At 34.9% G+C, this 21,127-nt stretch overlaps 1 protein-coding gene across 15 annotated transcripts in view; it reads right to left on the reverse strand.

Annotated features, from left to right (window-relative positions):
• ADAM22 (ADAM metallopeptidase domain 22) overlaps positions 1 to 21,127 on the reverse strand; it is a 242,205-nt gene that overhangs the window by 11,360 nt on the left and 209,718 nt on the right. For 3 of the 15 annotated variants that reach the window (XM_077997082.1, XM_028846107.2, XM_028846103.2), the window contains 6 exons: positions 20,245 to 20,359; positions 17,965 to 18,055; positions 14,635 to 14,652; positions 7,870 to 7,977; positions 5,356 to 5,456; positions 4,936 to 5,002 (listed from right to left, as the gene is read on the reverse strand). In XM_077997082.1, coding sequence (XP_077853208.1) covers positions 4,936 to 5,002; positions 5,356 to 5,456; positions 7,870 to 7,977; positions 14,635 to 14,652; positions 17,965 to 18,055; positions 20,245 to 20,359 — 500 coding nt within the window. Of the gene's footprint in view, positions 1 to 267; positions 355 to 2,549; positions 2,661 to 4,935; positions 5,003 to 5,355; positions 5,457 to 7,869; positions 7,978 to 14,634; positions 14,653 to 17,964; positions 18,056 to 20,244; positions 20,360 to 21,127 lie in introns of all 15 variants that reach the window. The other 12 variants (XM_028846111.2, XM_028846114.2, XM_028846110.2 and 9 more) reach the window with 8 other exon arrangements.

Consider the following 21,127-nt stretch of genomic DNA (forward strand, 5'->3'; position numbering starts at 1 on the left):
AGAGAAAGCTACTAAAAAGCTTAAGATGGTGATAGGGACATGCACTAAATGGCAACCCTTTCAAATGGCTTTATTTGAAACATTCAGAAAAGAACCAGACTTGCTCACGAAGCAAAAACAGAGTCAAAAGGCAGCAAATAAACAAGGACCCCTTTCCACCTATAGGAACTTGTATTGGGAGATACAAGATAGAGAGCCAGTCACACTACAGTATTTGTATGTGCTGGGAGAGTTTGAGAAGGATATAAAAATTAATTTATAAAATACCTAAAGTATGGTCCTTCAGTGTTTTTATTCACATCTTCTACCCACTTAGCTACATTATAGTCTCTTTTGAACCATGGGTTTAAATACCTGCAGAAAGCAATGGAAGGAACAAAGAAAGCAGAACAAGATAGAAAATCTGAAAATACACAGCACAAGCTTAGCAAGGATGTCTTCACCCTCCAAATGCAAGTGACCATGGCAAATAAACCAGAATGGATGTTGGGTGATTATGAGGCAGTCTATACAATGACATGAGAATAATCTTAGCTACAACAAGGCTCAATCAAGGCATTCTACAATGTATTCAACATTTCTGGGAAAGCCTTTTCCAGTGGCTTCCCAAAGTGAATTAGAATCTCCCTTTCAATCACAGTACAGTCAGCAGTCCCATTCACCCACCTCCAAAGTGGCTTTTTCCAGGCCACCTCTCATTTGGCTCTTTGGTTTTTAAATGACAATGATGCTTTTTGAAAATATTCAGATGGCTGCAATTCCAATCTGGCATTTGGGCATACAACACCCTAAGAACAATTAAAAGGAACAAAGTTCTCTTTCCAATATAAGAAGGCTTTTACATGACCACTGTCTTACTCCCTATAGAGGATCCCAAGCTGGAGTCAACATGAAAGTATGTTCCAGTTGGCTCTGTAAGGAGCAGATAGAGTCCCACTCTTTTGATCCTGGAGCCTCAATGCGCATTAAGTGTGGTCTAATAGGCCTCCATGATCTCGAAGCTGGATTTAGTAATTTAGTTGCAGCTGCAGTGTTCCTTCCTCTTCTTTGTGCACTCCAAAATAAAGTGCTCCTGTTTCCATTAGGAACCAACCCTCAGAGGTTGCCTTCCAAGTGTCTGACCATGAATTGTGTGAATGACTGCCAGAGAATAATAATGAACTTACTTAGCATTTCCCTGATGGATCTGGCAATGTTTCCATCAGAATTACTGTGCAAATTTTAAAGGTAATAAAACTGTAGGGAGGTCTAAGTTGTTGGTTTTCCCCAGAGTTTCCTTTGATTTTTACCCTGGGAGCCAAGCAAAAATACATCCCCTTCAGAGTCTGCCCTTGTGAAATAATGTATATTTAACAAATTCCACATTGGAAGAATTTGGAGGTTTTCTTTTTTTCTTTTCTTCATTTAAAAAGTAACTTCTAGAGATACTATAGACAACAAAGATTCAAGCTCTATAAAACATAAGTTATTTGTAAACAAACCAGGGGAAATTATAAAATACATTATTTATTTTTGGTTACATTTTGCTTCTTTCCCCCATATTTAGTTATTGAGCTGTTCATAAATATGGAAGACTACATTTCCAATTACATAAAAATATCAGGTTATTTTTTCCACAGCCCTTTCCCTCAATCGAGGTACTATACAAAATAGCATTGTGAAATTCCCTTCTGAAAGAAGGGTTCAGTTGCTTTTTCTGCTTATAAAACCATTTTTGGTAAGATAGTATCTCCTGACTCAGAAACAACTCACACTAGTTTTGCCTTTAGCCACAATCATTGCCAACTTGTGTTTTCACAGATAGCCAATTAAAACTTGCATAAAGATTTCCACTGAGATTCTCAACAAAAAGAAAAAGTCAAAAAGCCAAGTGCAGCCACAAATGAAGGCTAGTAATGCTCTGGCCTGGGGAAAACCGTAGAAAAAGCCCATGCAGCTGTAATCAGGTGAAACATAGCCACACAGCAAAGTGAGTCACCCACAGGCAGACGGCCACTTCCGGGAGGAGACTTTTGTTCCTTTCACTGACAGTCTTAGAAACTCAAAGGACTGCTGCCACAGCTATTCCATGAATGCTACAACAACATGGGTTGACTTGCACTTGATGGACTTTTTTCTGTTTCAGGGAGCATTTCAGAAGGCTGTGGTCACTTCACCATAGAGTTCTTCACTGAAAAGAACTCTCAATTTTGTGTTCTTTCTGGGGATCTGGCCATGAAAATGTCTTCACGGTGAGCTTCCTGACATCTCAAGGTCATGGCGGCTGAAGTGATGGGATTTTATCACATTGCAGTAAATCTACCTATGTGGCTTGCCTTGGCATATAGCGCAACATGCAAAAAAAATGCGTTAGATGGGATAGGGGAGCTCTTTGTGTTTTCCAGGATGGAAAAGCAAAGGAAAATTAGCTGGTGCTGGCTGGACCAGGAGCACCTCCAAGCAAACATGGGGGCTCGCTCAAAGATCAAATGACCCTGTTCTCAGCCAAGGAAAGGACTTGGAAGGAGATTAAGTGGCAGCCCAGAATGAAGGGGCAGGTGGAGACTGACCTGTGATCCAGACTCCCTGTCTGGGGGCTGTCAGAGCCCCCTGGGCTTATGCCTTGGGATGGGACTGTCTGGGCGAGGGAGTGCCCAGGCTCAGGTGCTTGGGGCTCCCTCCTGTAAAAACACAATATATAATACAAAGTCTAAGCCAAAAAAATTTTTATATCATTTACAACAATGAGGAAGATGCAAAAGTTTTGACTGGAAAAACAATACAATATATGAGGACATTTTATTTTGTTAATTAGCAGAGCATGTATTTATGGTACATGTTTTAATTCATATCCCAATTTTTCATCATCTTTTGGAATAATGAGGTATTAAAGGGAATTTTGAGTAATGGACCTGAAATATCTCTTATTTGAAAAAATAAAAGAGATATTTGTGGTGAATTTGTTCCTCTTGTAGTCACACAAATGGTATTATACTATCAGAAGCAAATGGGATTACTTAAATATGGAAAGTATTAAAAGTTTGCAAACATAATTCTTGATATGCTACGTATCAGGAATCCTCGTAAGAAAATATATACGTGTGTGTGTGTGTGTGTGTGTGTGTATATGTATATACGTATGTATATAGAGAGAGACAGTTCCTGTACAAGAAGGTATGTGAGAATTGTGGTCAGCTTTACAGACTTGGATCCATTTAATTAACATGAGTCATGTAACCAAAATCAGAAAAGTCTGAAAAATCTGAGGAAGTCCTTAATACTTCTCCCTCACAAAGATGAACCTATTATAATGTCATATTAAATATTATAATTTAATTATCTCATAGGCAAGATTTCTCAAAGGCTATCTGCAGTATTACAATTTTAATCATACAATGTGAGTGGAAATTATACATAACATTTTTAAAAATAAGTAACTGCTCTAGAAAACATCGTATGAATATTGTTAAACACCAAATGTGCTTTCGGTCCTAAGCTCACAGCTTTAACATGGTACTGATTTTTTTTTTTAACTTAGGAGTTTTTGAAGCCTTGTTATAGGAAATGCTGTTAGAACACTAAACAGTACACAAGGAACTTCTAAAGAACATTTTGCAATTTTATCTGTACACCTGTGAGCAACTAAGATAAGTTAAGGAGCTCTTACTAGGTGACCTCATGCAAAACAAACCAAACAACATTCCAAGAAGAGTTTATCAACAATGAGCCCTAAAGCATACAAGTGCTTTGGGAATGGATAAGATAAACTCTAACACATTAGTTATTTATGATGGAATTCTATGATGCCATTCTGGACCATGCAATGGTATCACTTGAAATTGTCTATTGTGTCTATAAAGTATCCTCTAGTAAATGTTGACAAGCCACTTACAAGACAATACCATTCAGGTGGAAGGTCCAAATTTCAGGGCAATGTTATTATTCCTGGACTGAAAAAGGCAGGGTATATGATGGAAAAGCTAACATAAGTTTTTGACAAGCAGTTAACAAATACCTGCTATTCAGACTTTCCAAGTATTAAGGCGTGAAGAAGCAATAGAGATCCTGGAAATAATAACTATCACTACAGTGAGAAATAAGTAACAAGTTTTAGGAAGGATAAAATAGAATGGGTAAAAAAAAAAAAAACCGGGTGGCAAGTTCAGTCCAAAAGGATACTAAGGATGTGTTTTATTCCATGAAGGGAGATAAAGATCTGAGGAGGTTTTGTTTTGCTTGTACTTTCTTAAATGGAGAAACAAACAAAACAAGTACATTATTTACTTCATTATAAATGACTTCAAATGTGACTTCCAAGCCCATCCCCCTTAAAAAAAAAAAAAGTAAATGCATGGCTATCATTTAAAACGGATAATGTCGCATTTAGTGACAATGATTCAGTTAAAGAGCAAGTTTAGGAAAATGCCCTTTTAAATGTTCTCAGAACATTTAAAAGGGAAACTTATTCCATAAGTCTGAGAGAATGCTTAGATTGCAGCCATGAAGACCTCATAGTGGTGATTTCAGATTGTGAGCAGTATCATGCTCCAGTAAAATGGGAATTTTTTCCTGATGCTTACAGGCTGTGTGAGTATTGGGGAGAGGAAGGGTGACCCTTTGAAATGGTTGAATCCCAGATGATGAGAAGAAAGGAATGTTATCAAATTCCCTTCATACAGAACCAAGACCCCACAATGGTAGGTGACTGGAGGAAAAAGCCTGCAGCAAGGGTGATACCCCCACTATCAATGAATATTGGTATGGGCGCAGTTGCGGAGATGCCTATGTAAAAGAGAAAAGCCATGGTTAATTTTTAAAGGGCAAAAAAGAATTTAAAAGATAAAACCAAGACCGAAGACATGGTTTACAGTTCTTTGACTATCTGCTTAATTTACTTTTGACACTATTCGCACAGGACCTTGGAGTGCCTTTTTTTCATTAGAGGTTCAGACTTACTCAGTTGAATTAGACCGAGGTCTAAATCTTTTGCCTCTGATTTTCTTTTTGTTGCCTCCCAGGTTACCTGAAAAAGATGGTTTAGAGCTAGATTTCCATGTAAATAAGTAATTGCCCTATGTCTCATTACGAGGCATTTCAAGTGGGTGTAATTTATAAGCAGCACCACTGTGGAACACTGGGTTTTCACACTGTGCAGCTTTCTCAAATTAAATTTCACAAAGTGTATAGTGTCCTGGTGCTGCCGAATCCCACCATTTCCCATCCAGATAAAACCTAGGCTCTCATTCTACATATTCTCCTCTCTGTTGGGAGAAAAGCTAAAGAGCTTCCAAGAAATGAAAAAGTCTTTACAACCAGGGGCCACAAAATATAAAATTGGATTGTGTGGACAGATGGATTCAGAATGCCAGCCTCTACCTTGCCAAGAGTTACTTCGAGGTCGCCCATTTTCACAGATGTCTGAAATATGTTTTGTGTCTGGAATCCTTTCACTCCAAGAATGAGACAGCCCATTTGACCTGAAATTGAAAATATTGATAAATTGTTCAAAAATGTAACCAAATGAATGTTTTGAGATCAGTAAGCAAAACTTCTAAGCATTACTGTGCATTAAATAAAATAAATCAAGAAAGAAAAAATCTGAAATGAAAGAATGAAGAGAACATGAAAGTCTTCATGAAGAAGGCAGAATTACACAACATCCAATTTAAGAAAAGTCAAATACAATGGAACCCCATTACAATAGTATATAAATGAAAAGTATCAAGACACAATGCAAGCCAATTTACATTCCCCAGAACGCAGCAACCACAGAGCAAATTCACTATGTATTTCAGCATAACCCCAGCAGCAGAGTTATAATGGGGTCCCACCATAGATGTTTCTTAATTGTAAAGCAATGGTTTCCACTCAAATATTATGAGAACATGGACTTCCAAGAGATTACATAAAGATTTGCTCAAGTGAACCTGGTTAACATTTATCAAAGCACTATTTAGATTTTCTTAAGTAATAAAATTATTTTCTAAGAATTGGCATTTTTTTCCACAAATATGGTCCAAAAAAGTGTAGTACATGTTGGCTAATTGTTCAATAACTGAACTGAATCAGATGTTTATCATGACAGTGCCTCTCACAAAGCCCATGTACCATCGAGCCCACCTGCTATTTGTGTCCTACCATCTTTAAATGAATTATCTACAAGAAGCAAAATTTACACACCTACCTTGTACCACACAAGAATTTTAACAAGCTACATATACTTCAGAGTAAAGTCTTAACAACTTTTAGCTGCTTAAGAATCATAACCCACTGAGATTTTTCTAAAATCTGGGAATTATTCAAATGGATATTTTAAACTCTTTCATAGGTACTTTAGAAAATAGCACTATACTTAAAAATCTTTCCCACATATTATTCTGGTTGATGGTTAATAATTTCTATTTCAAAAAAAAGCTTTCTACTGATGATTGAAAATAAATGGAACTCAGCACAACTATTCCATATGAATTCCCTAGGTTGGAATTTCTCAACATCATTTGCTACTCACAGAATGACTCATATTTTGTACAAAAGAACAACAGAAATTCTGCTGGAAACCATTAATTTCTCCACTAATTTACCATGTTATTTAATTTAAAATTTAATATTCTATCAAGAAAATATTTGTATTAGAGAATTCAAGTAGAACCCTAGTCTTCTGCTCTTAGCCAACAAGCCCTCCATAAATTAAAATAATACATTTTTAAAAACATTATTCTGTAGAACCATACTCCTTTGGCAACAACTAGTGTTTCTACTTTTGCTTTAAGCTACGTTATCTAAGTGAAAACTATCCTTCATGCTTAAGAAAGTTCCACATAAAGTAGAGTTCCCAGGTTTCACTAATTCCTTCTATTCTCGTTCCTGATTAACGTTTACAAAGACTGAGAGACATTACAGAATATTTACAGATGATCCACTCTATACAGAACTGCGGAACAGGTCATGTTTCCTCTCAATAAACTAGCAACTTTCCCTTCACTCTGCAAAGTAGTTAATGTGCCCAAAGGCATGAGCAGGGCCATCAAACCTTTTTTCCTGTCCATTACACTCTTATTGGCAACTTTAAATAAATAAATTCTTTTACAAGAATATTTTTGCTTCCTTCAACATGAATATAGGTCTCATTTCCTAAATCATGCCAACTATTTATTTCTTCTTTTTATTTATTTTGTTAAGCAGTTACAAAGCATGCAGAATTTTAAATGGTGTCATACACCTTAAGATGCTAGAATAAGAATATAGCATCAGTGTCTAAGACATATAAATATTAATTCCACCTGTACTGTTATAAAACTCAGGCAAAATTAAAAACACTTAATTTGTCAACTAAGTTGTAACTTATAAAGTCTAGAAATAATCACCCCCCAAAAAGGCAAAATCATAATACTGAAATATATGATTCACAGAGAAGCAATCTTTGTTTCATAGCGAGCTTAGCTTTGATATATATAAAATTAAAAAATATTCAATGCAGCACTTAAATTACCAATTTAGTTAACAATTGCTTTTATTGAAGCATGACAGTAACCTTTTTCTTTGACTACCAAACATGACATAAAGCTCACCATTTAAATATTATTAAATACTATGTATAGTTTCTTAAGCCATATAAAGCAAGACTGAAAAACCCTGAGGTTTCTATATAGAATCATAGTTATTGGTTGGTTTGCTTTGTTTAGGTTTTGTGGCCTGATTTGTGTAATGAGTGGTTCTGAGCATATGGCATTTTGAAGTAGAGTAATCAAAGAACAAAGGATACTATTTTTTAACATTCAAGAAAGAAGGAAGAAGTAATCAAACCTGCTGCAAAATAATGAAATGTTCTGACTAATGGAATAATGTGTGATGGAACAGGTAGAAATCTGAAAATGCGACAGAAAAGCAGACCTCTTCTTAGAACTAGATGCTGAGTTTGTGCTGACTCCGGGAGGAATGTCGCTATAAAAAGAGTCACCATCTCCAGGCTTTTTTACATAATCTCCCTGGGGTAACTGTCTAAGGCATAATAAACATTTCAGAGTCAGAAAACAAGACACACACATGAACACAGACATATACAAATATTATTTCAGGAAAAAAGAGAGGTAGGGATAATGATCTACATGAATCAAATCTATCACAACACATAAAATTATCAATAAATGAGACAAGTTAAAGTCATTCTAACTGTAGAGGCCAGAAATGCAATTACAAATGTCTTTATCGTTTGGATGAATAAAGCCTTGCTTTGGGGAAAAAATATGAAAATATGAGTGTTTTCATGGTAACTTCATTATACTTGAAAATGTTAAGTGCATTTTTGTCTTTTTTTTAAAAACAATTATGTCAAAGGTGTGTTAGGACAGATAGTCCCTACCCAGATTAAGCATAGCTTTTTTTTCCCTTTGTGGTGAATAAACTGTTAATAATTTCTAAACATACATAATGTAACCTGGATTTGGTCTTAAAAGAACTGATGGATTTTTAAACTATTATAGAATTTAATGCAAACAAATCACTATTAGAGTTTGATGTTCAACTCAGAGCTTCATTATTCATTTAACAGAAATATGAAGAAATGGAAAGATTCAAAGTTAAATCAAAAAGGAAATTTTATAACTGTTCAGTGGAATATGTGAAGGAAGATAATTTAGCAAGAGCAAGAAAAGGTTGAAAAAATAACTGAATTTTTGTTGAGACTATAGAAGCATATTTACAGGTAGCTGGTGGGTGACCTTAGTTCTCTATCTCTACTGTAGTAGTAGTGCACTGTTACTGACCCAAATCATCTGATTTTCAATAAACCAAGATTGGAACAGATTTTTATTACTTCTCCTAAGGTAATCACATAGAAACTTTTAGATAAGGCCCCCACTTAACCCTCCTGCAATAGCTAATCTGGTCATTTGTCAGTGGTGTAGCCTCCCAAATAGCCAACTGCATCAAAAACTTGATTCTTTTCTATTCAGTACTATTGCTGGAGGTGCCACAAACTAGTGCTGAATTGAGAATTTTTAACAAAGCTATGCTTAATTAAATCTCCAGCAAAAGCACAAATTTGCTAACTTTTTCTTATTTGGTTTCTCCTTAATTACCATTATGATTTTGATTATTTGCTGATGCTGAATTTAATCCCCCCAAAATGCCATTTTCAGGTGTTTGCTTGCTTAAATTATTGCCATATTGTTGTAAATGTTTAAAATACATGGTCATTCATTCTCTTGAATGATTGAATACTCTCATTATTTTAATGCTATTTAGTTACACATGTCTGTGAATCTGACAGATTTTTCAATCAGTATGAAGCATATATTTTAACTTGTGTGATTTAATTTACTCTCTTTTATGTTTACTAAAGAAAGTAGAATTTTTCATGAAATTAGTAATGTAGGATTAATTCCACCTATAACTTTTTGATATGATTCCTCCAAAATATTTTTAATTCTGTAAATGACTTCAGTTCATAATAGTTATCCTTTTCCCCAGTATATAAAACATTAATTTTATAGGAAAAAAATACAAAACCTCATATTTAGACTGTTACATGACACCTGCTGTATCTTCCCCTGTAAGAGATCTTTATTAATATTTTCTATTTTACCTTGTATCAGTAAAATATTCCATTAATGCCTGAAAAAAAAAAAGCTGTCAATAAAATCAGAGTTCTATTTTTTGCCTTGGGGACAAAATTTCCCTTTTGTGTTATATTAATATTTATAAAAGAATCCCATGAACACATTTCCAATAATAATCTCTATGGTTAACAAATCCCATTTATCACTACTATCTTTACTGATAATCTTTATAAACTGATGAGATGTGCCTCACCAAATTCAACTCAATTAAAAACCAGGCTGGGCATGGTGGCTCATGCCTGTAATCCCAGCACTATGGGAGGCCAAGATGGGTAGATGAGTTGAGGTCAGGAGTTGGAGACTAGCCTGGCCAACATGGTAAAACTCTATCTCTACAATAAATATAAAAATTAGCTGGGTGTGGCAGCGCACACCTGTAAGCCCAGCTACTTGGGTGGTTGAGGCACAAGAATTGCTTGAACTTGGGAGGCAGAGGTTGCAGTGAGCCGAGATCGCACCATTGCACTCCAGTCTGGGCAACAGAGTGAGACTCCGTCTCAAAAAATAAATAAAATACATAAAAGATAAAGACAAGCTATTATATAAGAGCTCCGAACTACACTTGACCATTCCCAGTATTCTATCCCACAAATTGCCTTCTCTTTACATGGGTCTGGCTGGCCTTCAGGCATTTATCCTGGCAATTACCAAGGCATCACTTAGCTGACACTAAGGATGTAGATGGACTATCGTTCCCAATGGATGGGGCCCAATTTTGTTTTTTGTTTTTAACTAAACATGTTTTATTAACCCTTCAATGTAACTTCTCTGAAGTCCATGGTCATTTTTTACACAGTGCTCAAACACCCTAAATGCTAAATAATCATAAACTGTGGGTTTCAGTCAGTTTCAGTTCAATGTACTTCTGGGGCACCACCTTGTTTTCATTATGTTGAACAGATTAGATTCTTATCTATCACACTGCAAAGTCTCCAAAAGATAGAAATTCACTGGCTTTTCCTTAAAATTCCATGAGGAAGGCATATAATGTTCTTCCCATGGTAAATGTCAGTGATAGGTTATGAATTTCATTAAAGATCTCTTAAGAACAATGTTTTTGGGAGGCCGAGGTGGGTGGATCACGAGGTCAGGATTCCGAGACCAGCCTGACCAACATGGTGAAACCCTGTCTCTACTAAAAATACAAAAAAATTAGCCAGGTGTGGTGGCGGGCACTTGTAATCCCAGCTACTCAAGAGGCTGAGGCAGGAGAATAGCTTGAACCTGGGAGGCAGAGGTTTCAGTGAGCCGAGATCATGCCACTGAACCCCAGCTTGGGCGACAGAGAGACTCCACCTCAAAATAATAATAATAATAATAATAATAATAATAATAATAATGTTTAACATTTCCACTTCAGAAGACAACTCTTAATGTGTTCATAATTATAAATCATCTAGTTGTTATGTTAGCATTCTAAATTTAAACATTAAGTAAGACTGTTTCTTGATCACCCCAAAACCTTTAGGCAAACAGTCTTGCTATGAGAGAAGTCTAATCTTGCCAAAAAGCATCAATTGAATTATATTTATCTTAATAATTCTTATGTATACTTAAAATGTTGGAGGAAAAAACCATTTAACCAACTCTTAACTTTAGTGTTTAAGGAGGCATTTCTCCAATGCTTTGTTGGCATCTGGGCTGTCTCTTATTAAATTGTTACTTTACTGTTTTAAGAAATACTGTATAATGTGTACCAAGTAACACTGACAGATGCAGGAATATCACCAAAATAATAATAATATAAAAGCAAACTAAGAAAGGTTTGGAAAAAAGATGGGAAGTTCACAAGCAGAAAATAAAGTGGCTAAAATAGGTGAGAGAGAAAATAAATGGGGAAGGGGAGGGCATTCTGCTTAAAGTAAAACCATAGATCAAAAAGATATAATCTAATTATTTTTTATATTTCTCATCAATCATAATGGTGTGTGTTCATCTCAAAGGAAGAGAGTAAGATTTCAGCTAAATATGGATGTTTTATGTATCTAAGTTCAGTTAATGTTTCTTATTCTATTGCTATTTGCAAACTTATCCTAAAAACTAAAATTCACTTATAATTCTCACTACAAGTCATATAGCTTCTGAGTCCTAAAGCAATTGTGCTATAATATCAACAATAACATCAACTGAAAAAATTGGGGAAGTTTTCTTTCCTGAATATTTCAAATAAAAGGATAAATATAACCATCATTCTAATTACCTAATGTCTACGGCTATGGCTCCTTTGTTCCACAATTCTGCCCATCATAAGACACTGGCAGATTTAAACTGATGCTGTGCATATGTGGAGTTCTGCCTTCGCTATGCCCCAGAATGCAGCTTCCAGTTTCTTTTTATTACCAAGTTTGTGAACAAAAAGAAAAAAATGGGTCTGCTTCATATCTTTTTGTCAAACTTGCAAGGAAACATAGAATATAATCCTTCTCTGTACTGAAAACCTTCAGGACCCATTCTCAGGAGAGAAAATGTATCTGGTTATCAAATTCAGTCACCGAATTACTTGCCTGTCCTCTCCAGGAATTGGAAAGTTACGCCCAGTTTGGCACTTCTGAGCCATTATAACAGTATTAGGAATCTGACAACTGGCTATTATACTTATTATGTCTTGCATTTAGTGTCAAAGCAAAAGTTTACATTCACCAACATTTTCACCACCTCAACCAGTATGTGTGAGCCTCACTCATGTCAATGAATGCTGCCCTCCTCTTTGAGAAGAACTACATTCACCTCTTTCATTCAAAGATCAGAGAAACACAGTCTTCCAAGACCACATGCTAGTAACTTCCCGTCACCATAATGCTTTACAAATTACAAAGAACTTTACTTCATTTCAGAGTTGAGGAAAGTTTGATTTTCCAATACCACATACTAGTAGATTTCTGATTCCTTGTGGATTGGTCTCCCTACCATGGAACCTCAAAGAAAAACCTAATTTAAAAGCAATAACAATTCAAAATTCTTAATTTTACTTCCTGGTATATTTTGGACTTGGGAAGATATTTACTTTAATGTCTATTGATATTTTTATAAGATTGAACATTTTTTAATGCATGCTTTGGTCTGCTGGCCTTACCACTTCGTCTATAATCACTAGCATGTATTCTCGAAAAGGAAAATCATTTAGAAAACACTTATACATTCACAACTTCCTATCTAAAGTCTATTCTTTGCTATTTCTCCACTTCGAGACCTACTGTACAAACCTGATATTCATTAGTTATGGGCAAGGACAAAAAAGGGTTGTGTTGACATATATCAAAATATGTAAAATAAATATCCACTGAAGATATGACAACTCTCAAAATATGACTGACTAGATTCCAAAAGAGTAGCCAGATCAATGAAATGATGACTCAGTAACACCAGAAGACATGAAATTATATCAGGCACATAAAGGAGATTCTTCATGTGAAAATGTTCTTAACTATATCTCTCTACATATTGAGTTAGCACAAGAAATTTGTCCATACTTTTCAATATTAATCATTTTTCTAAAGTGTAGGCAATTCCCTTATTCTGGACAGAATCCCTAATAAGAACATATCTTAGACCACTGTGGTAGTTTTGCTTATGTTACGTATGAGACATTTCACTTTTGTTTTCATATATTCAGCAATATTAAATTACATTATAGCCTTAGTTCCTGTGGAAATGAAGCTGAATCATTAACTTTTTAATCTTATTTGCCTAATTCTATTTTCCACTAAAGAAACTCAGCAAACTTAGATTCCTAATGCGATCAGTCAACCTCTACTCAACAGAAAGCCTAAACGGCGGCTCCTGCTCTACTCAAGCGCTTTTGGACACAAGAGTTTAAAACATGTCACGAAGAAATCTGGTTGTTCTTAAATTGTAATTTTGTCCCAGTTTTACTTTTTCCAGTAATGATGAGTTAGTCACTCTAGGGAAAGGTCAATATTTTCTATTGTCTACACAAACTGACCAGGATTTCAAATGGTAACCCATGGGCACCATGTATTTATACAGATTCTACAGATACTTACGGTTAAAGCCTTATGGGAATTTTAATTTATTTAAAAAAGAGTAAAGTTAAATTTTTGATTTGTGAAAAAAAATGAAAGTTGTGATGGAGCATGACAAATTACCACATTTATACACCTTATTCATAACCTGTCACAAGCATGCAACTCAACAATGGAAAAGGTTAATACCATGAGTATAGAACGATATCATGTGTAAGACCTGGTCTAGGTTATCAGTTTCCAGGATAATATTTTAATATTTTATATCAATATCTAACAGCACTAGTAACTTTTTCATTGTGAAAAGTGAAGAGTGAATTTCAATATTATGTGCTAATTTAGATTCAGATAAAATAGGTAATTGTTATAGAAAAACATGAATGTTTTGTATCTGTTTTTATGCTGTTGGTTAAGCACAGATTTTTAAGGTTATGCTATAAGGGTGTCTTTCTCAAGAATATAGACTTTTTTATTATTCCAACTATGCAAATTCTTTCTTTAACTAAATGTGCAGTTACCTAATCAACACAAAAAAATTCCTTATGCAGAGATAAACAGGCTCAACAAATGCTAGAACATTCCCAACAGCAACACTGCCCAAATAAACTTTGTCACTTATGAATGGATATTATTAATATAAAAACAGTGACAAATTCCCTCAGAAAGTATTAGGCAATAAGAGTGTTACAAACATGAAGAAAAGCTAACATTAATGTAAACAAATGGGACACCTTACCATAGAGGAAGTATGTTTTGGATGGAAAAAATCAATTTCTATATATATTACTATTAAAAAATAAGCAAGACTCTCCACTAATTGTTGTATTGTTGGATAAAAGAACCATTAAAATTAAATGACAGATCTATTTTAAATTACTATATTTCATAGCACCATCATTAAAATTATCTCAAGATAATGAAAAATCAAGATTAGTGTATGATCATTATAGCATAAAAACAAAGTGAACTTAATTATAATTGCATGTATGAATTCCAGCAATGCTAATCTGAGTCAAACCTTTCAGTTTTATGTTCACATTATTTTTATTACATACCTCTGTTCTCGATAGTTTCTTTTCATGGACAAGAAGAGAAAGAGGAAGAAACACAGAGTTAGTTACCTCTGGACAGACATCAAGAGGGAGCTCTAAACATAAAAGCTCTAGCTTTCATTGAAAAGTCTTCACTAGAGGATTCTGAATTACAGAATTAAAATGGGAATGCACACACAAAAATGTCACTTCATCATTAGGAGAAGCGACAAAGAGTCAGTGATAATATTGTCAAACAACTGTCCATTTTTAAAAACATAAATATGCTGCAGTCATTAAAGAGTAACTGTTTTCTCAACATCAATCGCTGCTGTAAAGTAAATCTTATTTCAAATACAGGTCTTCAAACATACATTAACTTAAATAATGAAATTAATGAATCGTTACTTATATAAATAACTGTATTTTCACAGAAATAAAATTATAATTCATTCCTAATGGGATATAAACCCCAAACTATAGTTATTCCTAAGAATTTCAAATAGGGGAATATAAATGAATACCAGAATATTTTATTTCATCAGGTATGACAAATAGGAGTGAGTTAATTGATGACTGTTAAGGATCTCCTAAGTGATTACTACTTACTCGCTGAAGTTTCACATTGGAAATACTTGTTCAGTGTTTAGTCTCTGTGTTTATTTAACCATAAGCTAAAATCAACTTAAATGAGTTTCCAACTAAGTGGATCTTATTTAAAAATTGCTCTAAAGGGTGTGGTAGTACAGTACCAGTGACTTTTCAGGGGTTCATTGCTAACTTTCTATCTTGACATAATTGTTAGTATTTTGGAGACACGTTAGAAAGGTCATGCAACTGAGTAGTTTTGGGCTGCTTCCTCTAAGAACAAGGATAACGTTTTCACATGGATTTCATTGGTAACATCTTTACTTGCCAGTCTATTTCATCCACATTATACATATCATGTTTGATAACACACACATGACGGCAAAGGTGCCAATTCGTTATTATTTTTGATTCTGGAAACTATCAGATGGGTGAAAAATAAACCTGGTATCTTTCTATTCAACATGTTTTACTTTTTATTCCTTCAATCTGATTTCCTGAGCCATATGGCTCCAAATGAGCATTCTACTTTTTTTTCATTCCTGCTATTCTCCACCCCAAGGCTTGGAGAAGGGGTAGAAAGTTTAACTAGACAAACTAATGAGAAAATGAGTTCTCAGGTTCTAAAATCTGGTTTTAAATTTCAAATAGAATAAGTAAAACATCATATTCATGAATTTAATTCCTCTTTTAAAATATCTACATTCCCACTATATTCCTAAACATATTCTGAATAATTTTAGAAACATTAAAACTTTAGCTACTTGGACTAATTATTTATAAAGAGGATATATAAACTGTAATATACACAAGTTTTGTCTTTTTCCTTAAGCTAAAACCAACTTAAATGAGTTTCCAACTATGTGGATCTTATTAAAGTTGCAAAGTGCATATATGCAGGAATGAACAAATCTCAAAAGAATGCCATAAAAATAAGAAATCACATGCAGAAAAAGGTGATTTTCATTCTAATCAATAAAGGCAAATAGACATATAATTTAATAAGTAATATGAGTGTTTAGGTTTCTAAAAGGTAGGTTTTTCCAAGATTGTAAAAATGAAATATCCACTTCCACCACTAGGTGGCAGAAAATCACACACTACAGAATGAACAATTTTTTCTTTCCATTTTCACATAGCCAAATGAAAGCACTGAGCTACTTCAAAACAATAATGCTTGTGATGACAGTTGCTACTTAAATCGTGCATTAAGTTGGAGAAATAGTGTGATTCCAGCACACAGCTAATTTGCTTGTGGTGTGAGAAGAAATCAAATGATAAACAGAAAAGCCTTCCTATCAGATATATGATTTTGTAACTCCAAATGTTATGCTGAGGTGAAATATATCCAGTAACCTGCATACCAAAGAGGCCCATAGATTTTAAGCATCAGCTATGAACTTATTATTATCACCTAACACTGTCTTAAATTAACTGCACCAAAAGTAACATCTTTATACGGGTATATGGCAATTGCTTGTGAGGTCAAAACCATGAAAGAGTTTATTTAGCTGAAAAGGGAGATCAGTTAGTTTACTGCCAGGATAAGCTTTGTATGCTACAAGCATTAATAATACAAGAATTTGTGGAAGACCACACAGTACAGGGCTAGGTGCTCATTTAATCAGGAAAGAGCTTACTATTATGCTGTGCTCTCCTTCACTATGATATGCCATGTCAACCATATATGCCAAACTGTATTATGCTCTCCGAGCTACTCGTTAATATACAGTCTTCCACAAATGCCTGTAATATTAATGCTTGTAGCATACAAAGCTTATCCTGCCAGTCAACTAACTGCTCTCCCTTTTTAGCCAAAGAAACTCTTTCATGGTTTTGACCTCACAAGCAATTGCCACGTACACCATAAAGGTGTTTCCTTTGGTGCAACTGGTTTAAGACCTTGTTAAGTGATAATAATCATAGCAAACAATTACCTAGTGCTTACTGTGGGCCAGGCACTACTTTGAGTGTTTGACATATATTAACTCAAGGAACAAAGGTGAGTCCATCAAAAGGCGTGGGGCAAAAGTCTAAACTTTTGATTCTAATTCCCAAAACTTTGAGTTACCTAAGTTTGATCCATGAGGAAAAATGTGCTATGAAATGAGGTAATGCCCAGAATGCCTGGCACAAGCTGCAGGCCTTCCAAATGGAGAAAAGCCCCAGGCCTGTGGACTGGAACATCATCAAGGATCAGCAGAATATGATTTTAAGTTGAAATATTAAAGAAAATTTAAGGTTCATCACATTTAAGTTCTAACTTATTAAACTTAAATTAGCTATTTGAATACAAAGAAACTTTTCACATCATGGGATTAAAGCACTTAAAAAGGAAATTGAATATTCTGGTTTCTTTTCAGATTGTATAAATCATAAAAAGAAAATTGAACACATTAAATAGATAAAAAAGTTTACAATGTTTGAAGGCATTTACTGAGCAAAATGTTTAAGGCTATCAAATTCTCTTCAAAAGTTACAAGTTAGAAGCTTTTAAAAATTTAGACTGACTTCAATTCACTCCAAGGATTTTAAAATAATACTCAGTCCTTTTACAATAGAAGGAACTTGTCTCAAAATCTAAAAAAATGATGTTATTATCACTTCTCACCATGCCAAGAATAAGCATTGACTGGCTGCTGAGCCAAGCTGATTTTCATTGCAAGTATATTCAACCAATGATACAAAACTTTCTAGATGTTTTCATGTAATCAAAATGTTTAGAAGTATATTTCGATAGTAACAAGACTGAGACATTTCACTTACTTATAACCCCACGCAGTTATTCCTAATATGAGGGCCAGCACTAAAATGGTGCCAGCAATTATGCCTATTATGATATTGGTGCCAGCAACACCTGAGAGGAAAAAAAAGAAAGAAGGAAGATCAGTGGTATAAAATTCTTTCAGAAACTTTATTGCTCAGTTTTGTAATCATCACACTAACAAGACTGTTTGTTTTCAAAAATGGGTATTTTTCAAAGGAAAGAAAAAATCAACCAAAATTCAGCAATCTACATCAGTTCATTTAAAAATAATGTTTGGTATATGTCCTTTTTAATTCTTGTCCAAGTGCATTTTGCACAGTTGTATTTTCCAGAAACCATGATGTCATTAAACTAAAAGAGGGAAGAGTGATGACAGTTAGGGAGGAACAGGGAGAAAACCTGTGTTCCTTTTGATCCTTACCTCTTTCTCAGAAATTCTAGAAATGTTATTGTGCATATCACTCCACTTTGACAACTAATGAAGGTCCTTATTGCTCTCGGTTTTGTATGTGTGTTATATTTTGTTTCTCTCAAAGTGAATATAAGCTTCTTAAAGGAGAAAACATGTCCACAGACTTGTATGGTTACTGCCCAGGTAGTGTAGGTGATAAAAACACTGGACTTGTAATTCCCCGTCTGGGCAATGATGGCTATGGCATTCTAGAGAAGGAAAATCCAGAGGAACAAAAGAGTCGAGTGAGCTGGAGGACTGGAGCTGAAGTGGCAGGAGAGGGAGGCAGCACCACACTGGCAGAGAGACAGGCAGGCAGAATCCAGGGCAGGGTTGAAGCTCAGAACACAGTGATGGCATTGTTGTGCCAGTATCCATTGTCAGGCAGGCTGAGATATAATCTTTAAGGGGATCATCACAGCAGAATGGCACCATGAGTCAAAGGCTTGGTCAATAAGCTCAAATGAGGGCTCCAAGGCAGAAAAGGCTGATCTGAATGAGGCCTGGCTCTGACACCAGAAGGCCTGTTTTGCTGATAATGATTTATGCCACATGGTTAACTGCAGAGCTTTCATCCAGAGCAGCTTAGATCCATCCTTGTCTGCTCCACTCTTGAGGCATCCTTTTACACATCAAAGGTCAGGAGTCATGGGCTACTTGAGAAGACTTCAATTCTCCATGATAGGAGTGGCAGTCTGTCTGTCTAGGAGCCCTCAGAATTCATGCCAGACAGCAGGGCTAGGCCATCTGAGCAGACTAGTGGAGTCCAACCTGCCAGGTCCTCTGTGGGATGCACAGATGCAGATGCCAGAGGATTTCTTGGGTCACTAGAGTTTTCTTACTCCAAGACCTAGCATGTCTGTCTTCCCTTCCTTTTTTCCAGGGACTTAATAGGGATCAATAAACTTAGATGTTAGGCTTGTTTATTTCTAAGTAATGGTATGGCTTTTGACATGTCATTGAAATCCATGTGCCTAAATATTATTGCCTTTGAATTAATTACTGGAACAAACTCCACACTACCATTGCTAAGACTGGGGACTCTAAAATCTTAATCATCCTATGATTTTCTTTATAAAAGTCATATTAGCTAAAACTGTTTATATTATTAGAATGAACATACTCCTTTTTTCTCATCCTTTGAGAGTGAATGAACTTCAGGATTTGAGCATTATCTTGTATAAAAGAATACTCAATAATGAAATGATTAAATAGTTTAAAAGGGGACATTTGCCTCCAATGTATGAGTTCTTTCAACCATCTGCATTTGATTTCTATACCCCAGCTTGGGCCACCCTAGCTTTTAGGACTGCACCTGTTATTTCTTATCCATGTTCTTAAAGCCCCTCCAGGAACCTTGGCCAGGATTACCACCCGCAGCCAGTTCAGGCTACAGAACTGGGATTGAACAACAATGAGCTTCTATAATAAAGAACATTAAAATATTTTAAAACCAATTCTTTAATTGTTCCTTTTTATTCAGTTCAAAAATATAAAATGCTTCCTTTAATTGCACACAGTTAAGAGCTATGACTACTTTCTTCATTTGAAAGAAATGTTAGGGTTTACTGACAGCTTCAGACAAGTATAATACTCAAAAAATCTCAGAATGAAGCAGGACAAGATAAAGCTAAATCAAATAGACTAAGTTATACACAATATTACATATCATTACAATTTAATGGACATATTCAGTTTCATAAAATGGACCTCATTATTATGAGAATGTATTTCTGATTATCACAAAAATAACTCAAATAAAAGTTTTCAGAGAGCAGTTTTCTCTTTGTGTATAAAGAGTACATAATGTACCAAATTAAGTACTTACCATTGCCAGACAGAGTGATACCAGTCTTTGCATCATCATTGTGAGGGAAGTAAGTGTTGCAGTCAGAACCTATCCAGTGTCTGTTACACACACACTTCAGCTCATTACTGCAAACCTGAAATCCACAATCAAGTTAGAGTAAATGTCAACTCTCTGGTACAGAAGCATGAAAAATAAACACTAATTTCTTATTATTATATGCTTAGAATTTGGTAATTCTGAAAAATTATTAGTATGTTCTTCCTAATACTAATTATATTATTTCTTCCTCCAGTACTTCAAGCAAATGTTTCCTAGAGACCAACAACTGACCCAAAGGGAACGATGAATTTTAACAGAGAAATTCATCTACATCTATTAAAAAAAAACAAAGACATTGTTGTTTTGACTTTCATTAACTTAAATTTTATGAGGAAGATTTAAAAAGCTAAGTAGAAATACAATCATCTGTCAATTATCTAATACAAAGGTTTCCTTCCTTCCTTAGTAAGGGTCTTTATACAAAAATGTTATTCATTTCTTAGGAAGCAAAATGAAATAAAAGTCTGATGAAGAGAAGAGACCTATGTTTTGCAGTGGGCTGAGAAGAAAGTTTCACAAGGCTATAACCTTGGCACTTCAACCCATGCTGTAGATACTAGCGATGTCAGGGTCACGGGAACTAAGTACTCCCACGAATAGAGTATATAAAAAAGATTCACATAAAATTGATACCATTTTTTATATTATAGGGAAGTAATCTCTCTTCATTTGTCCACTCAGGAAACAGAATATACACCTAAATCTAATTCAAAACAACTCTGAATAGAGAAGCAGGAGAGAGTTAAGTTAGGTTGAAGATCAGCAAAGTTCCTCCTGAGACAGGTTTTTACTACAGGGGTTT

The sequence above is a fragment of the Macaca mulatta genome, chromosome 3 (genome assembly GCF_049350105.2).
Source record: "Macaca mulatta isolate MMU2019108-1 chromosome 3, T2T-MMU8v2.0, whole genome shotgun sequence".
NCBI classification, from domain to species: Eukaryota; Metazoa; Chordata; class Mammalia; order Primates; family Cercopithecidae; genus Macaca; species Macaca mulatta.